A 15,721-nucleotide genomic window follows, 5' to 3' on the forward strand; every position below is an offset into this window, starting at 1 on the left:
ATGAATAAGAAGGTAATAAATGTTTTATTGTCTCAATTTGTATATACTTAACTAATGAATAAAACTTAGTACATAATACAGTAGTCACTGATCAAGTGGAAAAACTAGCTTATTTAAAAAGAGAGATGGTTCCGTATTCATCAAGTATTGACAGTCAATCTGTTCACTCCAGCGCCTCAGCAGAGTGCTTTAATGTCCGAGGTGCCCCACACTGTGGGCTCCTAAATCCTCACTTGCTCTTCTCTGTCAGATTCGTCCGGAGAGCTGGGGGTGGGCAGCTCGTCGAAGGCAGTGTGCGCCCCCTCCCTGGTCTGCCCAAAGCAGGCCGCCAGCACGTCCACCGCCAGCCTGGCGGTGGCCGTCACCTCCTCGGGAGAAGCGCCCAGCAGCGGATTGACTTCCACCATGTCCACAGCTGAGAGCAGGCCTGAGAAAAGAATTTGCACTGTGTTATTAGGGGACAGGGAAGAGGCCAGCAGCACCTGCTTCACTCTTTGTAGCAAGTCTCTGCTGTTTAAAGTTGCGACCTGCTTTACCCGTTTGAAGAGTAAAAACCGCTTTCATGTGAGGGAAGAGGTTGTCCTTCTTGGACACAATTTTGTGGCTGGCTTTGATGGGTTCTTTTTTATCTTGTCACTGCCTCACTCATCCAGGCTTTTAGTATTTATGGAAACCAAGCCTGATGCTCCAACTGCAATTATGAAAGGAACCTCCCTTTCTAATTTTTAAAATCTTTGTCTAGTCCTAAAACTAGAGGATATAAAATAACTTCATATACAATCTTTTTTTTTGCCATCCTACCTTTTATTCTACTGAGGTCTTTTCCCACGCCCCCCGCCCCCTTCTTCCCTATCGTAACTTCTATTAAATGACATCTCCATAGCAGGAGGAAGCTCCCATATATTGTCACCTGTAGATGACTTAGTGAAAGCTCCATTTGCAAACACTGTAGCCCCAGACTGGACCTCCAAAGTGTTGAAATGTGTCTGCATCCATTGCACCTCTTTTTATCTGGCCTCATGCGTTCAGCAAAAGGAGATGGTACAGTTACTTTTGGCATGAATCGTTAAAATTTGAATATATGTTAATAATATAATTATTTCATTTACCAAGTATTGTACAATTGGACATTTCCACCTCCCTCCCCTGCCCGCCCACCTCCTTACTGAAGGTTAAGTTGACTTTTCAGTCACTTGCTTAGGCAACATTCATATTATTATTTAGTTACGCAGAAGAGACTGCGAGCCATGGGCTGTGCGGTGCTGCCGGGGGCCCTACCTGTGTTGTGTATTTCCTCAGTGATGTACATGCCCTCTCTGTAGGTCAGGCCACCCAGAACAGGAGTCCCCGTTGCAGGAGCCAGCGAGGGGTCAAAAGCATCAATGTCAAAGCTGAGGTGAATTGGTCTCTGTCGTCTGGAGAGAAAAAGAACAACAACAAAAAAGAAAACTCAAAACCTTTAACTTTGTCTTTAAGTATTTTTACCATCCAGGTTGATCAGCAAAGTAACATCACACTCCAAACTACTAAGTGCCCCACCTTTCAAAAGGATTTTTTTTTTTTAAATCCTTCAAGACTGAAATATTTGTTAGCTCAGAACTTTCTTCCATGTATACTGAGAAAGAGGAAGTTTGTCTTTCTAATTTCATTGAGCTTCTGCTCAGACCTGACTTGCTGGCACAGGAGAACTCTCGCTGTGACCATCCTTCCTGAGGCCAATCTCCTGAGCTGCAGCAACGTAGAGAAGCTGCGCTATAGTCCAGCCACTTCCCTCCTCTTGCAGGGGAGACTGGAATAAATGACTGAAACGCTGATCTGCCTGATGCGTGAAAGGGCAAAGCACCAAGCTTGAGGATTTAATAGTTCATCAACATGAGTGGGGCATTCTGTGTTTTTTTAGGACAATAGTTGAAGGCTCCTTCCAAGCTCTGCCACATAAGCCTAGCTGACAAAATAGCAAAGGATGAACTCAGACTTGAAAGGTCACCTCCCGAACTGCATGATGCTTGGCAGCCCATGGGAGCTTAATAACCAGGACAGGACTTGTCACTCACACGAGCTACTGAGGTGGTGGTGGTAGGCTCTGTACTGCTGAATTACTGCAGATGGATGAGCAACTTCTTACTTGGCAGAGCCGCAGCTTAGAAGGGGGATGACAGCTTCACACTCAACAGCAGCAACAACCACTGTCCTCACAGGACTCAGGGGTTAGTTACTCTTCCTGGCTCTGCTCCTCTCCCTGGAGCCAAATCCTTACACCATGGTCTGCTCCCTGAGCTGCTCCAGCAAACTGGAGCAAAGCAAAGGCACACACGTGAGCAGAGCGTATGACACCAGGCTTTGTGAGCATGGTCAGAGGGAGAATTGCTCCCAAATGCTCCTGCCTCAGCTACGGAGAGCTGAATTCCAGTTCCTGTCAGTAGCTACAGATCTTTTAAAAGGGATGCTGTACACCCTGGATTCAGGGTTGGGTCAGCACCTTTACAAAACTGAAGCAAGATATGTGATTTCTTAGGAAGTAGGACAACTCATCTACATCACAACTGTAGTGACTAATGTAACTTATAGCCCTTTGCCAGTCCCTGTGAGCTGACTACCTATCAAGATGCAGAAATCAGGACAGTCACTGCTAAGGCATGACTGTTCCCTGGGCACATTCAAGTTGTGTGAGGATCACTGCTCACCTGCTTTCCATCAGAAATGGCCTTCATTTAAACACCTTTCAGAAAAGGGAGATCCTCATTCTTAACAAGCAGAGAGATGTGGAGAGCGGTTTGTATCCGTAAGGATTACAGATTTGTTGCCAGGTCACTAATCAGCTTGTGTGTTATCTTTATGAAACAGCTTCTGTTCATCCACAGTTAGTTACCTGCCCATGAGGTGCTCAAACGTCCTTTCCATAACTTTTTGAATTCCAAGGCGATCGATTTCCCTCATGGAGAAATATTGGATGTCATAGTTCTTCAAAATATAACTATTAAAGAAAATATGTATTACAAAAATCACTCAGTATTGGCCTAAACTTAAATTTAAGAACCCTGAGGCACAGCCAGCTGTGGGTAGAAACCTGAGATTTCAGAGTTTGCAGAATTCCTCTATTTTAAATGAACTTACTATTCGGCAGGATCCACATCCCTCAAGCCAATGTACACAATATCAGATGCTGAAAGACAGGGCTTTATCCAGGAAAAGCCAGGAAGCTGTGGCATCTACAAGCAAAGTGGCAGTATTGGATTAGTTTAATGACATATTAGTAATAGTTTAATGACATAATTAACAAACCGGTGTTTAGGACGTCCCTTAAAACTTTGTGCTTATTTATGGTATCCCTTCTCTAACCTAGAGGGAAGAAGGGAGCCTTGGAGGGAACCCTCACTTGAGGGTTTGCTTTCCTGATTTTATCCATGCGAATGACATGCCATTTTTTTCTGAGTTAAAGGAGGAAGTTTTTAATTCTACCATTTCCCAGTTTGGGAGAGGGGAGCAGGACTAGGAACCAATCTTGCTATGACAGGCGCCAGGAGGTGCAGTATAATACTGCAGTATTATCCTCAGTTGTCACAATGACCTTAGACACTGCCGGGCTTGCTCGGGACGGGTGCGGCCATCAGCAGGATACCCCCACGATATATCTAACAGTACAGAACTCCCAAGGGAAATGATGAAGGCCTTAGGCCTACCTATTATGCCACATTGTGACAGTAGCCAAACCTGGCTGCGCGTAGGCCACGTGCCGTGGTACACGGTTCCGATGACAGAGAATCTGCCTCGAGTCTTAGCTGTTCAGATGCAGTCTGTAAGCAGGCCCAGCCATTCTGATTTGTAATGTTTGACAGGAGGACCAACACTAGGGCAGCCGGGAAGGTGCAGGGACGTAAGACCAGTGCCCATCGCGCTCCAAGGCCGTCAGGACACACAGTGCCAAGCTGAACGGGGGGTGGTGCAGGGGGTAGTGGCACTCCCGCGCGGTCCCCTGCGCGCTGCCGCAGCGGCACCGGGTGCAGCGGCTGCATGCAGCTTTGGCTGACCCCCTGGTTCCAGGGCAGCACAGGGGGACGCTAGCAAGAAAGACCTTTTCTTTTCTCTACAATTACACACACACAAATATTATGGATTACTACATGTACTTCAGTTTTAAAAGTCTGCCTTTGTAGCAGTTAGGAAAGCATCTTACACCAGAACAGGAGCAGTGTCCTAAGGATGGCAGTGCAGGCTAACTGTACAGCAAGACACTTACTTTATCCTGGAGCTCTCGCAAGAGAAACGAAACTGGTTGTCCATGGAGGTTCCCAGACGGAGTTGTGAGAGGGGTGTTGATATCGGCGTGCGCGTCCACCCAGATGACGCCGAGGTGTGGGCACTGCCGCGCGTGGCCGCTGATGGACCCAACTGCCAAGCTGCAGGGACAGCAGCAAAGTCTTCAGACAATGTGCAAAACATGTCACGTTCAGGACAAGTAGGGGGAGCAACAGGAGTCCCTGCAGCTACACTTAGCTGTTATTAGCTAACTTAGCTGTTTTTAAACGCATTGGACCTCAGTGACAGTGATCATAGAAGGCACCTCATACACTGCATAGCAAGCACCGATACCACCGTGTTTCTAGGCTACCACAAGTAACTTTAGAGGACTGTACCGGTCCTGGGAGATGGGAAAGAGCAACTCACTCGCTGCAAAGTTAGCCTTTAATTTTCATCTTTTCTAAGTGATCTCTCAGAGTATCTAGTATGCTCGCTCATCACTGGCCTTGTACACCTGCTTTTGACTCCACTCATGTCACCCCCTCCAAAATATTCTTATATGTGCCACCTTCTTCAGCCTGTTCTCAGGTCAAAGTTTAGGGAGAAAGAAAAGTAAAGCAGAATTGTGCACTGTAGGGTCCCCTAAAAAACAGCCTGTGTGCAGACATCACCAACCTATCCTAAAAGTTGTCACCATGAACTAAGTTGCAAAAGAGACAAATTGCTAAGCATTTACCGGTACAGAAACTGCAACAGTTCCTAAAGGATCTGATCACACAGACTTCCCCAAAGAGAAAGTTCACTTATTTCTATGTCTGCAAGAGAGCCTGGAACTCGGTAGTACTGTCTCTGAATAGTACTCGGGGTTTTATAGTCACCTTCTGTAGTCCATCCTCTGAGCCCAGCAATAGAAACAAAAAGCTGTTACCTCGTAGTGCCACAGGAAGGACCCAGAGCTGCTCTCACTGCCCTCCTGACCGGATTTAGGTAAGCGCTACTCCCTTCTGCAGCGTGCAGCACCCATCGGTGGTGGTTCAGCTCACCTGTGGTCGCCTCCTATAGTCACGCAGCTGTGTCCGGCGGCCACAGCGCGGCTCACGGCGTCGGCCAGCACCTGGTTGGCCAAGCCCACCGAGCGGGGGTACGAAACCCGGTTGTTGTAGAGCTCGTCGTTGGGAACCTGAGTGAAGCTCAAGTCTCCGGAGTCATACACTTGGCAACCTGGAAACAAGGCAGCAAAGGCAGAATGTGAAGATACTAAACAAGTGTCCCACGAGGCTTTCAAAATATTTTCCCTTCAGAAGTTCTGTCAGGCAACCAGGAAGGGCGTTCATCTGACACGTGCATGTCCTCGCAAAAAAACACCTCTCAGCTTTACAAATCAGAGAACTTAAGATGATATTCTGACTTGAATTTAGCAATGAGCTAGGCCAGCGTCTAAAGCTCACTTTGAAAAACAATTATTTATTGGCAAGTTTTCCACTGAAAAAAAATATGGTCTGTATTGCTGTCTGCCTTTCAAATGTATACAGCCTTATGTATACTGCCTTTCAAATGTATGCAGTCAAATGTATACAACCTTAAGTGAGCGCCATGCCCAGGCCACATTCAATCAAATTACCTTTTTTTTTTTTCCCCCATCAAGTCCAATGCTCCACTGCCCTGACTCCAGCCTGCTTTAAGATCTCATCATTGCCCACTGTAGCTTAGTTGGCTGTTGAAACACAACAACATTCTGGGTCTCAGACTCAGCCTTCCTAAAACGTATTTCTAGCTACTTATCCCAAAGACAAGTCATTACAGGAGGGAAACAAGGAAACTTTTTGGCACATAATAAACTCATTCAAAGGGATTTTGCCTGGTGAACGTAAGGAAAAAGGTTGTGAAAATCAGGTTGCTGGAAAACGGGCAAGCGCCTGTTTTACAGCAGTCATAGGTGGCCATATGTCAGGGTATTTGCTAGGAAAGACATAGTAGCTGAGCCCAGCTACCTGACAAGGATTACAGACACGCTGCCCAGCACCCCGTGCTGTATCGCCTGCAGCCAGCTACAGCAGGAGCCGCAGCAGGACCCCCACTTTGCTTTCCAAGAGACAACACAGGCCTAGAGCAGCAGCTGTTTCTCCCCGAGCACCACCTCCTCAGCAGCCTCCGTACAGCAGCTCGAGAGCTTGGAGCCTGTTTCAGGCAATGCCCCCGGCTCCACCTGCTAGCCAGCGCAACCACTGCATTTTCCTCTGCTTCATTCTGCGGCACAGCTTCAGGAAAAACTTGTGAGCTTGGAATACTTTGAATGAATGGCAAGGATCTCCCCTTTCCTATTTGTAATTGCTTGACAGACTGCTATTCATGCACTGCTGCTCCTTTTTCAGTAGTATTTAAAAGCGGTGATGAAAAAGTGAGTGTTGCTGGAAAGCAAGTGTTGTAAATGAGACTTCACCAGTCAGGCATGGAATCAACTAGCAGGCAGCAAGAGCTTTGGAGGAAGCTCCCCAGATTGACCAAGTTTTCCACACCCCTTTGGTCTTCAGACAGCTATGGAGAATGAATCTGCAGCCAGACAGGTGTGTTAGATGCCGTAAACACAACTGGACAGCACATCATACACTGCAGTGGAGGAAAGGGCTGCCACTTCTGCTTGGTCCTCCCTTACAGGGCATGCTAGCATACAACAGCATTTCACCCAGGCTAGGATGCAAGAGAATTACAGAAACTTTTATTATGAAGCTCCACATTTAGCTCCCTTTGAGAAAGACAACCACTCCATCTTTCATCTTACTTTAAGGAAAAAGACAGAATGTATTTAAGGAAAGGCAGCTGGGTACCAGGTAGTGACATAAAACTCATCCTTTTAAGTTTCTTCATATTATTCTAAAAAGCAGCCAAACATGGTAGATTTTAAGAAATGTGTGTGGGGTCTATTGCTCATGTTCCAGATACTTTCTCCTTCTTTAATTCATCCCCTTTCCAGCCCCCATCTATAAGGCAAAAATATGTACAGTTTTCAAATCAAAACAAAGCCATGTAGTCCTGTGATCACCGTGGGGCTCATAGTGGAGATATGTCAGAGATGGACAGATGGACACACACTGCTGGATTCCACAATTCTGGGATCCTGTCCACCTTTGGGTAAACAGCACTCCTGCATCTCCTTTATTAAGATGCCTCTCTACTTTCTCCTTTATAAAAAGCCTAATCTCCATCAAAGTCAGCAGCTGCTTCAGCTTTTGTAACCACCTTCAAAAGCTTGGTTGTTGTTGCTCAGCTGGAGTGCCTGTCCCTTGTAGCTGCTCCTTCCTCAGGTGCAGTGCCCTCTTATTTAGGCCCACTGCTTTTATGTAGGTGCAGCAGATGGCTCAAGTTTTCTCAGGTCAACTTGGATGCTTGCAGCAGTCTTTGCCATAACCGCCCAATTAAAATAGAAGCAGTCACTCTCAAACAAGTAAGCAATCCAATCCTGAAACCTAAAAAATATCCTCTAGTTTTAATACACCTGCATTTATCATCAATGACTCCAAATATAAGCACTTTTCCTTGTTTCTTGGGATCCTTTATAATTTAAAAAAAAATACACTAATAGCTATAAACAAACAACCTAATTCAGCACAGATTTAAAAAAAGAACATGTATGGGTCTTTTCACATGCAATAGATCCACATTCTTAAAAGTGGAAGGTGGTGGGGATAAATGGAGAAGGCAGCTTCCTTGCCCCTGTTGCAGCACGGCACCCATCACACTGTCTGTCAGGACTAGTGAGCGGCAGGAGGGCACCTCCCTCAGTGAGCAGAGACTCACTTAGCCAGGCTGAGCCCCGCATCCAGGCTATAAAAAAAGGAATTCACCACAAAGCTGGGTGACAAGCATCAAATGCAGCACATTTGTGACCTACCCAGCAGCAGCAGTTGCATAGAATTAAGCAGTTTACGCTTCGCAACCTCTCCAGCTGTTTAGAATTGAAAGAAAAATGCTTGTTGGGCAATCAGTCCAATTCTTCTGTGCAAGTCACATAGGAAAGTAACACTGAGCAGAAGGGATGGGACCTCTAACTGCCCAGATTTTTTCCTTCCCAAAGCTTCAGAAACAGCTTCATAAATGCTGCTTCCTCTCTACCAGTCTTTACATCCAGACCTTGGAATGTCTGTCTGCCAGTCTTTATACAGACCTTGGGAAAACACAATACTCACCTCACCTCCATGCTCGTTTTATGGTAAAAAACACTATCAAAATAGGTTTCTTTAAAAACAGGGCAAGGGGGTAGGAGAAAAACAACAAAAAAGAGTTTCAGCCATTGAACCAAGTTTTTAATATGAAACATTCCCAATTTGGCAAACTTTTTTTGAGCAAACAGATGAGAAAAAAAAATCACATAAGCATTCAGCCAGCATAGCAAGGGATCAAGGGCAGTCACTCAGACTGGATGGGGATGGATAGCAACCCAGATAACTGCAATGTAACCTGTAGTCATTAAAAGACATCTGAGTTAATAATTAAGAGCCTAAATTTTACTTAGAAAAAAGACACCAATGCAAAATGAGGGTAGATTTAAGAGTTCCTGGCACACAGTTTTCACATAAGCTCTGAAGGTGGCCCTTAGCTCAGCAACACTTGTAGCTAGGCTGCACGCTTCATGGCCCGAGGGGTGCTCCCTTCCTGCCCTCCTGGGAGGAGCAGTGCTTTTTGTTCAGCTTCCCCTGCAGGCAGCAATCACTGCAGTGAGTCACTGACCTATGCAGATTTAGGGAAAATGTTCTCTTGTAAAAGCAGATGACGTAAAAGCTTTGGAGCATAACTGGAAAAACACATGAGGGACAGCAAGGAACCCATCCTCTTTACAGAGACAGTGCTCCAGAGCAGCAGTTAGGGAAGGAGATGGAGCTTTCAAAACCCAGACCCAGGGCCGTGCTACTGAAACTGGCTGCAAGTCTCCTGGGTGAGAGACAAGAATTGAATTAAAAGCATATGAAACAGCACAGAAGTGATATCCTAACACTGCTTGTTTACACTGGATGTTTGTAAGCAAGGAGGTAAAAATAATAACGGGAAAATTAAACTTTTCCTCTTCTGGTTTTCTAAACCTTACTGGTCTACTTTGCAAGGAATTTGCAAATCCACTGTTACGACATCTCATTTCATACCACGTATTACATGAAACCCCTTGGAACTGACACTGTTACTACATCTCATTTCCTCTTATGCATTATAGGAAAGCATTTGGGCAGAAACAGGGCTGATGCCTGGCCAGCAGAATCTCCGTCTCATGTTACGGCCTGCTGGGTGAATCACTGCAGGTACAGAGAGGCTTTTCAGGAGGCATGGAGCATTATGAGCAGTTTGAGACAAGGGTCACATTCTCCTTTCTGGGCACAAAACAAGGGGCTACAAGCCGTTACAGTGGGCTCACACTGATAAGCTCATAGGCTAGTGCTGGCTTCCCCTCTTAATCCTCTCAAAGACACGGGTAAAAGGTTGCAAGGCAGCAGACAAGGGAATCATTCATCAAGACCAATGCAAACTCTTAAAACAGGCTCCAGTTTCAATCCACCAGATCTACCAGGAGAGAAAAATATAAAAATGTTAAAAGCAACTATACAAACAAGGGATGGATATCGGCTATGAAGCTAGGCCAGCCAGGATCCCAGTACAGGAGCCAGATTTAAGCAGTCTAGTTTAATCATAACCTTACTGCTTTGATAGTTATCACACAATGTCTCTTTAAATATACATCTACTGGAAATAAAAAAAAACACACATAATCCTTTTTGGTGGGTATTATTGGTTTAACAAGTTTCTGCTAGTTCAAAAATTTCACATCTCAGTAGTCCCATCCTGCTTTGAAGCACAGTTAAGAGTGGTTCAAAATAACACCCGTCTTGGTGTCTAACAGGCTTCTGCTCATAGGAAAAAATAATCCAATTGCTATTCCAAGCCCGATTCAGCAAGGCCATCTTTGCTAAGAAATAATTTTCTGACCCCAAACCAAGCAGTCACCTCATTTCTGTGATGACTATGTTATGAAATGCAGTACGCTTGACCTCAGGAGGTCTCCACAAACGTCAGCCCCAGGTGTTGGGAAACATTTGCCCCCTGGCTTGCATCAGACCAGGAGATGGTGGGGCTGCTGTTACCCTCTGTCCCTCTCCTGACAAGCTCCAGCACAACTTGTCTTCATTTACAGTTCCAATTCCCTTTAAATAAACGTAACCCCAAACCAGCACATTTCTGACAACAACAAAAAAACGTTAAGTGGGACTCACAGACACACCAGAAAAACCTCTCCTCAACAGCAAGCACCTCATCTTTTTAACTATTACATGAGTAAATAGTTATTCCATCAGTTATCCCAGGCAGGTAAGTCTTGGGGGAAAGGGAAGATAGAATATATCAGGGCTTATTGAGGTTTGAAAGACAAGTCTGAATTTTTAGCACTTAACCAGGGTACCCATATCCCAGCTTTTTACAATATAATTTTATAGCCTTCCATCTTTTCTATTACATTCATATAGGCCTAAGATTCATATGAAAGATATGTGCTTATGAGGCTACAGTAAAATACAGGGTTAAAATTGAGAAGAAATGTAATGCAGATTCCAAGCACTGTCAAGCAGTTCAATAATTCAGTTCATTTTCTGAATTTCCCCTGTCATCTTTGCACCTTTGTGGTCCTCCCCAATAACTCCTTTCCTTCAACAGTATTTATAACAAGAAATAAAACAGCATGTGACATGAACTAATTCCAATCCTGAGGTGGATGAATTTGTGCTATCAGCAAACAATAATAAAGCCATGATGTACTGATTTTATAATACAGTCAAGAATGACTAGCATGACCAGTAGAAAACAAAGAAATACAGGGAACTGAAAAACATTATGGTTTTGATCAGATTCTCTGCTAAATCCACAACAAACATGAGATGCACAAGAAATTCATATTTTACAGAATTACATATACCTCCTCCCTCCTATAAATTAAGCAAAATTCATCTGCCACCTATCGTTCCCACCTTCCACCCACCAAAGCCTCCACCTACTGCAACTATTTCTCCTCACTGTCACAACAATACATGGCCCTGCAAAGCTTTGTATCCTGTCCTCCCCCAAATCAGACAGCTAGAAATTTGCTTTTATTCAGCATTTTTCTCTGACAGAACAGAGGAGTCTCCATTCTGGAGACCCATTCTGGAGAAGTGTTAATATTTTAGCTTCCCTTAGGATAATAATCAAAAAAACCCAAAACCCAAGAGTGTAGCAGGTCAGGACCCTGCAGAAGGGCCAAAGAATAGCAATTAAGACAGAGAGAAGAATGGAAAACTTCCTCTCAAAGAGATCAGTGAAAGCAAGATGCAAGAAAGGGCCAGAAGAAGGAACCAAAGGTCTGCCATTCCCTTTAATGGAGGCAGAAAATAGGAATTTAAGTCATTAAATTGGCATGTGACCATGTGGTTCCTTGATATTCAGAGTAACAGTACATTTACTTAAGGCCCAAGCCATAGAATTAGAAGGCAACACATACATCTTAGCATCTGGAGACTTCTGAAGGGAATGGACAGGACTGAGGGAAAGGCTCTGAAGGGACATGAGAGCATCTTTATTTTATATAAGTCAAATTCAGCTTGAAACTATAATAAAAAAAACTGTACAGTATCAGGCAAACAGTGAATTTAATTACCAGAAATCTCTTCTATTGAGACTACCAGGTGCAATTTTGTGTAAAAGTTACTGTCAATTTGTAATTTCAGTTCCTAAGCACACTATCTCCTTCTTCTATCTAGGCTTCCTTATACTGCACCAAATCTGCCCTTAATCTTCTACAGGGAAGCATCACCTCCTGAGCTGGCCCTGTGCCCAGCTGCAAGCTGGTACTGACAAAGACAAACAGAGCAGTCATGTTTATAGTGCGCTCACATTCCCACGGACTCCCCCAGAACTGTTCCCCGCTTTTGTTCCTTCCTAAAAAAAAAGCAAAAATAGTCAATAATGGGGAAAAAAAAAGAGAGAATCTATAACTTACTTAAGAGATAAATTTAGTTTGTAGAGAACCCTATTATTTGTGGACAAATATCAGAGAATCATAGCGCTATTATGGTTGAAAGAGACCTTCAAGACTGAGTCCAACCATAAGCCCTTCCACACCCTGCCTGATAAACCATGTCCTAAAGTGCCTCATCTACACATTTTTTTGACATTGCCAGGGACAGTGACTCCACCACTTCCCTGGGCAGCCTCTTCCAATGCTTCCCTACTCTTTCTGTGTAGAAATTCTTCCTAATATCTAACCTGGCACAACTTCCCTGCAAAAGGCCTTTTTTTTAAAGAAATGGAATTAATCAGATTTAAATTGACAACAATAAGTAGAATAGCACTGGACCTTCTTTGATGACAGAGAAGCAAAACCCATAACATCAGAAGGAGAGACGACAAAAAAGAATGCAGCTGAACTTCTACTGCCAAATCAGCTTACCATAGGAGGCCAAGCAATGGAATTACTGGCACATTAATGCAGGCCAAGCTATCTCGCAGGGACAGTTATCCTTCTAGGGAAGAAATAAATATCCCCTAAACAAACCCAATCGTTGGTTAAGTTTCCATGAACAACAGCTGTGAACTCAAAAGGCTACACAGTATTTTCCTCCTCAACCTACCACTGAGCCCTAAGCAGATTGCCTTTGCAGCACCAACAGCTTGCCTGTGTGTGCTGAAGACCAACATTATCTCAAGACGGCTTTCCCATCAGAGGCTGTTATAACTCATGTGTCATGGGCTGCAGCTTCCACTGCCAACTGGCCCCTTCCAGCTGCTGAGCCATAGGGATGAAGGATTCACCTACAGGGCTCTCCAGAGCAGCACCTCCTGTTTAAGGTGGCACTACATTAAACTTTGGACCACATTTGCTACATCCCCTTTCTGCAATCCATCCCTGCTCTCCATCCATCCCTGTTACACAGTTGCAGGTAAAGCTTTATAAATTAAAGTTTCTCCCTGCAAGAATTCAGCTTTACAGGCTTTTATCTCATGTCTCGTTCCTAATAGCTGTGATTTTTTTCCCTCCAGTTCTTGACCTGAAGAAGCGAGGGATGGGAGAAACCAAAACACAAACCTATCGATTTTTTTTCCATGGCAACAAAAGAGAGTAATGGCAAGAGTTAAGAGACCATCCTTTCCATTAAGGGACCATCCTTTCCATTCAGGTAGCGTTATTGCTAAGTGCTTTCGAGGCAAAACCCCAGACAAAGCCTCTCACGCAGAGCTGTGCCCTCCAGAAAATTCTGCGCTCTGTCGCTGGGAAGCATGCGACCCTTGGAGGGAGTTAAAGGGCCCCTGTTTAAGAGCCGGCGGGAGAGGGGGCAGAAAGGGCGCCCGGGGAGGCGGCGGTGGTGGCGGGTGGGCGCAGGGGCCGCGGCGAGGCGGGGCTGCCGGCAGCTTTGTCCCGCGGTTCCCGCCGCGCTTCGCCCCCCGCGCCGCCACCTCCTCCTCGCCGAGCCCCTGCCGCCTCGCTCGGGGTCTCCTCGGGCTTCGCCCCGCCGCCGCGCCGCGCAGTGCTCACCGAGCCCGGCCAGCCGCTCCACCAGCCCCGCGGCGCGCAGGGCAGCGGGGCCGTGGTCCACGCCGCGCCGCTTCTGCCAGACAAAGAAACGGGGAGGGAGAGAGAAGGAGGGAGCGCGTCACGGAGCGCTGCGGAGCTGCCGCAGCGCCCCCGGCCGCGCGGAGCGCCCCCGGCCGCGCGGAGCCCACCTGCCCCCGCGAGAAGGGCGCTCCGAGCAGCGCCACGGCGTGCGCCGCCTTGGGCAGCTGCAGCGCCGCGTCCGCCTGCTTGCGGAGGAGCCGCGCGAAGCTGCTGCGCAGCGACATGGCGCGGAGGCGCGCGGCGATGCCGGCCGCTGCCACCGCGCCGCTCCTTTTAACGAGCTCCAGCGCCGCCGCAGCGCCGCGGCAGCGGGCGGGCCCGCCCCGCCCCGCCCCGCCCCGCCCCGCGCACACCCCGCGCCGCGCGGCCAACGGCAGCGCGTGCGCGCGGAGGTGTGTCCCGCCCCCGGCCAACGGCCGCGCAACGGCCAACGGCCGCTCCCGCCGCGCGGCCACCGGTAACGGCCGCCGCGGGGGCTCTGGGCGAAACACGGCTCGTCCCGCCCTGCTCGCGGAGCCCTCCGCCGCCGGGGGCACCCGCTGCCGGCCTCGGCGGGCAGAGGCGCCGATGGAGAGATCAGAGATGCGCTGCGAGGCGCCTGCTGCGTCCTGCCGGAGAGAGGTGGTGCGGGGGCTGCGCTCTTGTCTTGGCAGCCTTGGCAGAGCATTGAAAAAGTCACCTCTTCTCCTCTTTCACTCGAGGCGTCTTGCTCCAAGATAGCCCTATCCCTCTGGGAGCTCTCGGGCTCTTCACAGTGTATCTTAAGGAGAGCAAGTTCAATAAATGCCCCCAAGCAAGTCAGTCACCCCGTGTTACCCCTCTGTGGCAAGGCCCTGTGACTCTTACACTGACACGTCCCAATATGAGAACCTGTTCGGAGGAAAGGCTGGTGACATTATAACGAGCTGAGATCAGGGATGACTCAAAGGCAAGCCAGGGTTAAGCCAGGGCTTGCCGCTAACAGGAAAGCAAAATCTACGCACATGTTTTTGCCTTTTCCTCTTCCTTGAAGATGTCCAAGCCCTCTCATCCCCTCGCTAGGTCCAGTGGCTTTGCATTGCCGGCTCATGAATCCCGGGGACAACAGCTCTCCCAGCCACCCATCACGGACCTGTTTTCCGTCCATGTGGCTTTTTGTTCCTTCACCCCTACTTTGTTTTAAACTCTCACAATCTCTACAAGGCTCTGCTATCCCCTTTCCATCAGGCTCCGGTTCCCTCTCGGCCCCCTCAGCCACCCTCGCGTTACGCCTGGGTTGCGACACAGCCCCTCGTGCGGTGTCCCCTGCGCCCCTTGCCTAGCCGGGATCTCAGCAGCAATTCCTCCAGCCCCTCACACCTTTCTCCTTGGCACATGGCTTTACTATCCCCGCGGGAACTACCTAACAGGTTTATACATAGTAACTGCCCAAGGGCTTGGAGGATGCCGCGCGTGGGATGAGCTGCCCGCACAGTGATGGCTCCTTCGACTGAAGCCCAGGGGCTGCAGAGGGAGGCAAGTGAAGAGGAAGAAGCCAAGAAACCCCAAATAAAGACTCATTAAAGCCCTTGGACACAAAGCCAAGTCTCCAACTTATTACATTTCTGATAACATCATGCACTTAAGATGGCAGAGAACCAGCGAACGCCGCTTTAAACTGCAAAGCGTGACTGCCTTCAGTTAGGCGCCCGCAGTTATGGGTGGCACAGGCAAGAAGGGGCAGATTTTTCTGTTTTGCTCCGTTTTCGCACGCAGGATCCGAGCAGAGCCGCGCAAATCGAGGCGGGAGCCGCCCAAGGCGCCGGGGCTCGGCTGAGGGCGCGCGGCAGGAAACGGGAGCGGGGCGGCCGGTTCCCCGCGCCCGTGGCCGCCGCCTGGCGC

The 15,721-nt window shown here is 47.6% G+C and overlaps 1 protein-coding gene across 1 annotated transcript; it reads right to left on the reverse strand.

The window, feature by feature from the left end:
- Nucleotides 1–137: 137 nt before the first annotated feature.
- On the reverse strand, nucleotides 138–14,085 carry ARG2 (arginase 2). Its single transcript, XM_026038220.1, has 8 exons — nucleotides 13,969–14,085; nucleotides 13,781–13,853; nucleotides 5,283–5,460; nucleotides 4,238–4,397; nucleotides 3,115–3,209; nucleotides 2,870–2,974; nucleotides 1,279–1,415; nucleotides 138–427 (listed from the first exon to the last, which is right to left on the reverse strand). The coding sequence occupies exons 1-8, from the start codon at nucleotides 14,083–14,085 to the stop codon at nucleotides 222–224; spliced, it is 1,071 nt and encodes a 356-aa protein (XP_025894005.1). The 3' UTR covers nucleotides 138–221.
- Nucleotides 14,086–15,721: the final 1,636 nt, after the last annotated feature.

Source organism: Nothoprocta perdicaria, unplaced genomic scaffold (assembly GCF_003342845.1).
Source record: "Nothoprocta perdicaria isolate Ctin4 unplaced genomic scaffold, notPer1 scaffold_204, whole genome shotgun sequence".
Taxonomy (NCBI): Eukaryota; Metazoa; Chordata; class Aves; order Tinamiformes; family Tinamidae; genus Nothoprocta; species Nothoprocta perdicaria.

What these genes read in the sequence shown, in the direction of transcription:
- ARG2 (XM_026038220.1), bottom strand. Translation starts at nt 14,085, where the DNA reads ATGTCGCTGCGCAGCAGCTTCGCGCGGCTCCTCCGCAAGCAGGCGGAC. An exon ending in GATGTGGATCCTGCCGAATA is followed by an intron (nt 2,975 to 3,114) that starts GTAAGTTCATTT and finishes TTTCTTTAATAG; the next exon opens with TTATATTTTGAAGAACTATG. An exon ending in TGAGGAAATACACAACACAG is followed by an intron (nt 428 to 1,278) that starts GTAGGGCCCCCG and finishes TTCTTTTCTCAG; the next exon opens with GCCTGCTCTCAGCTGTGGAC.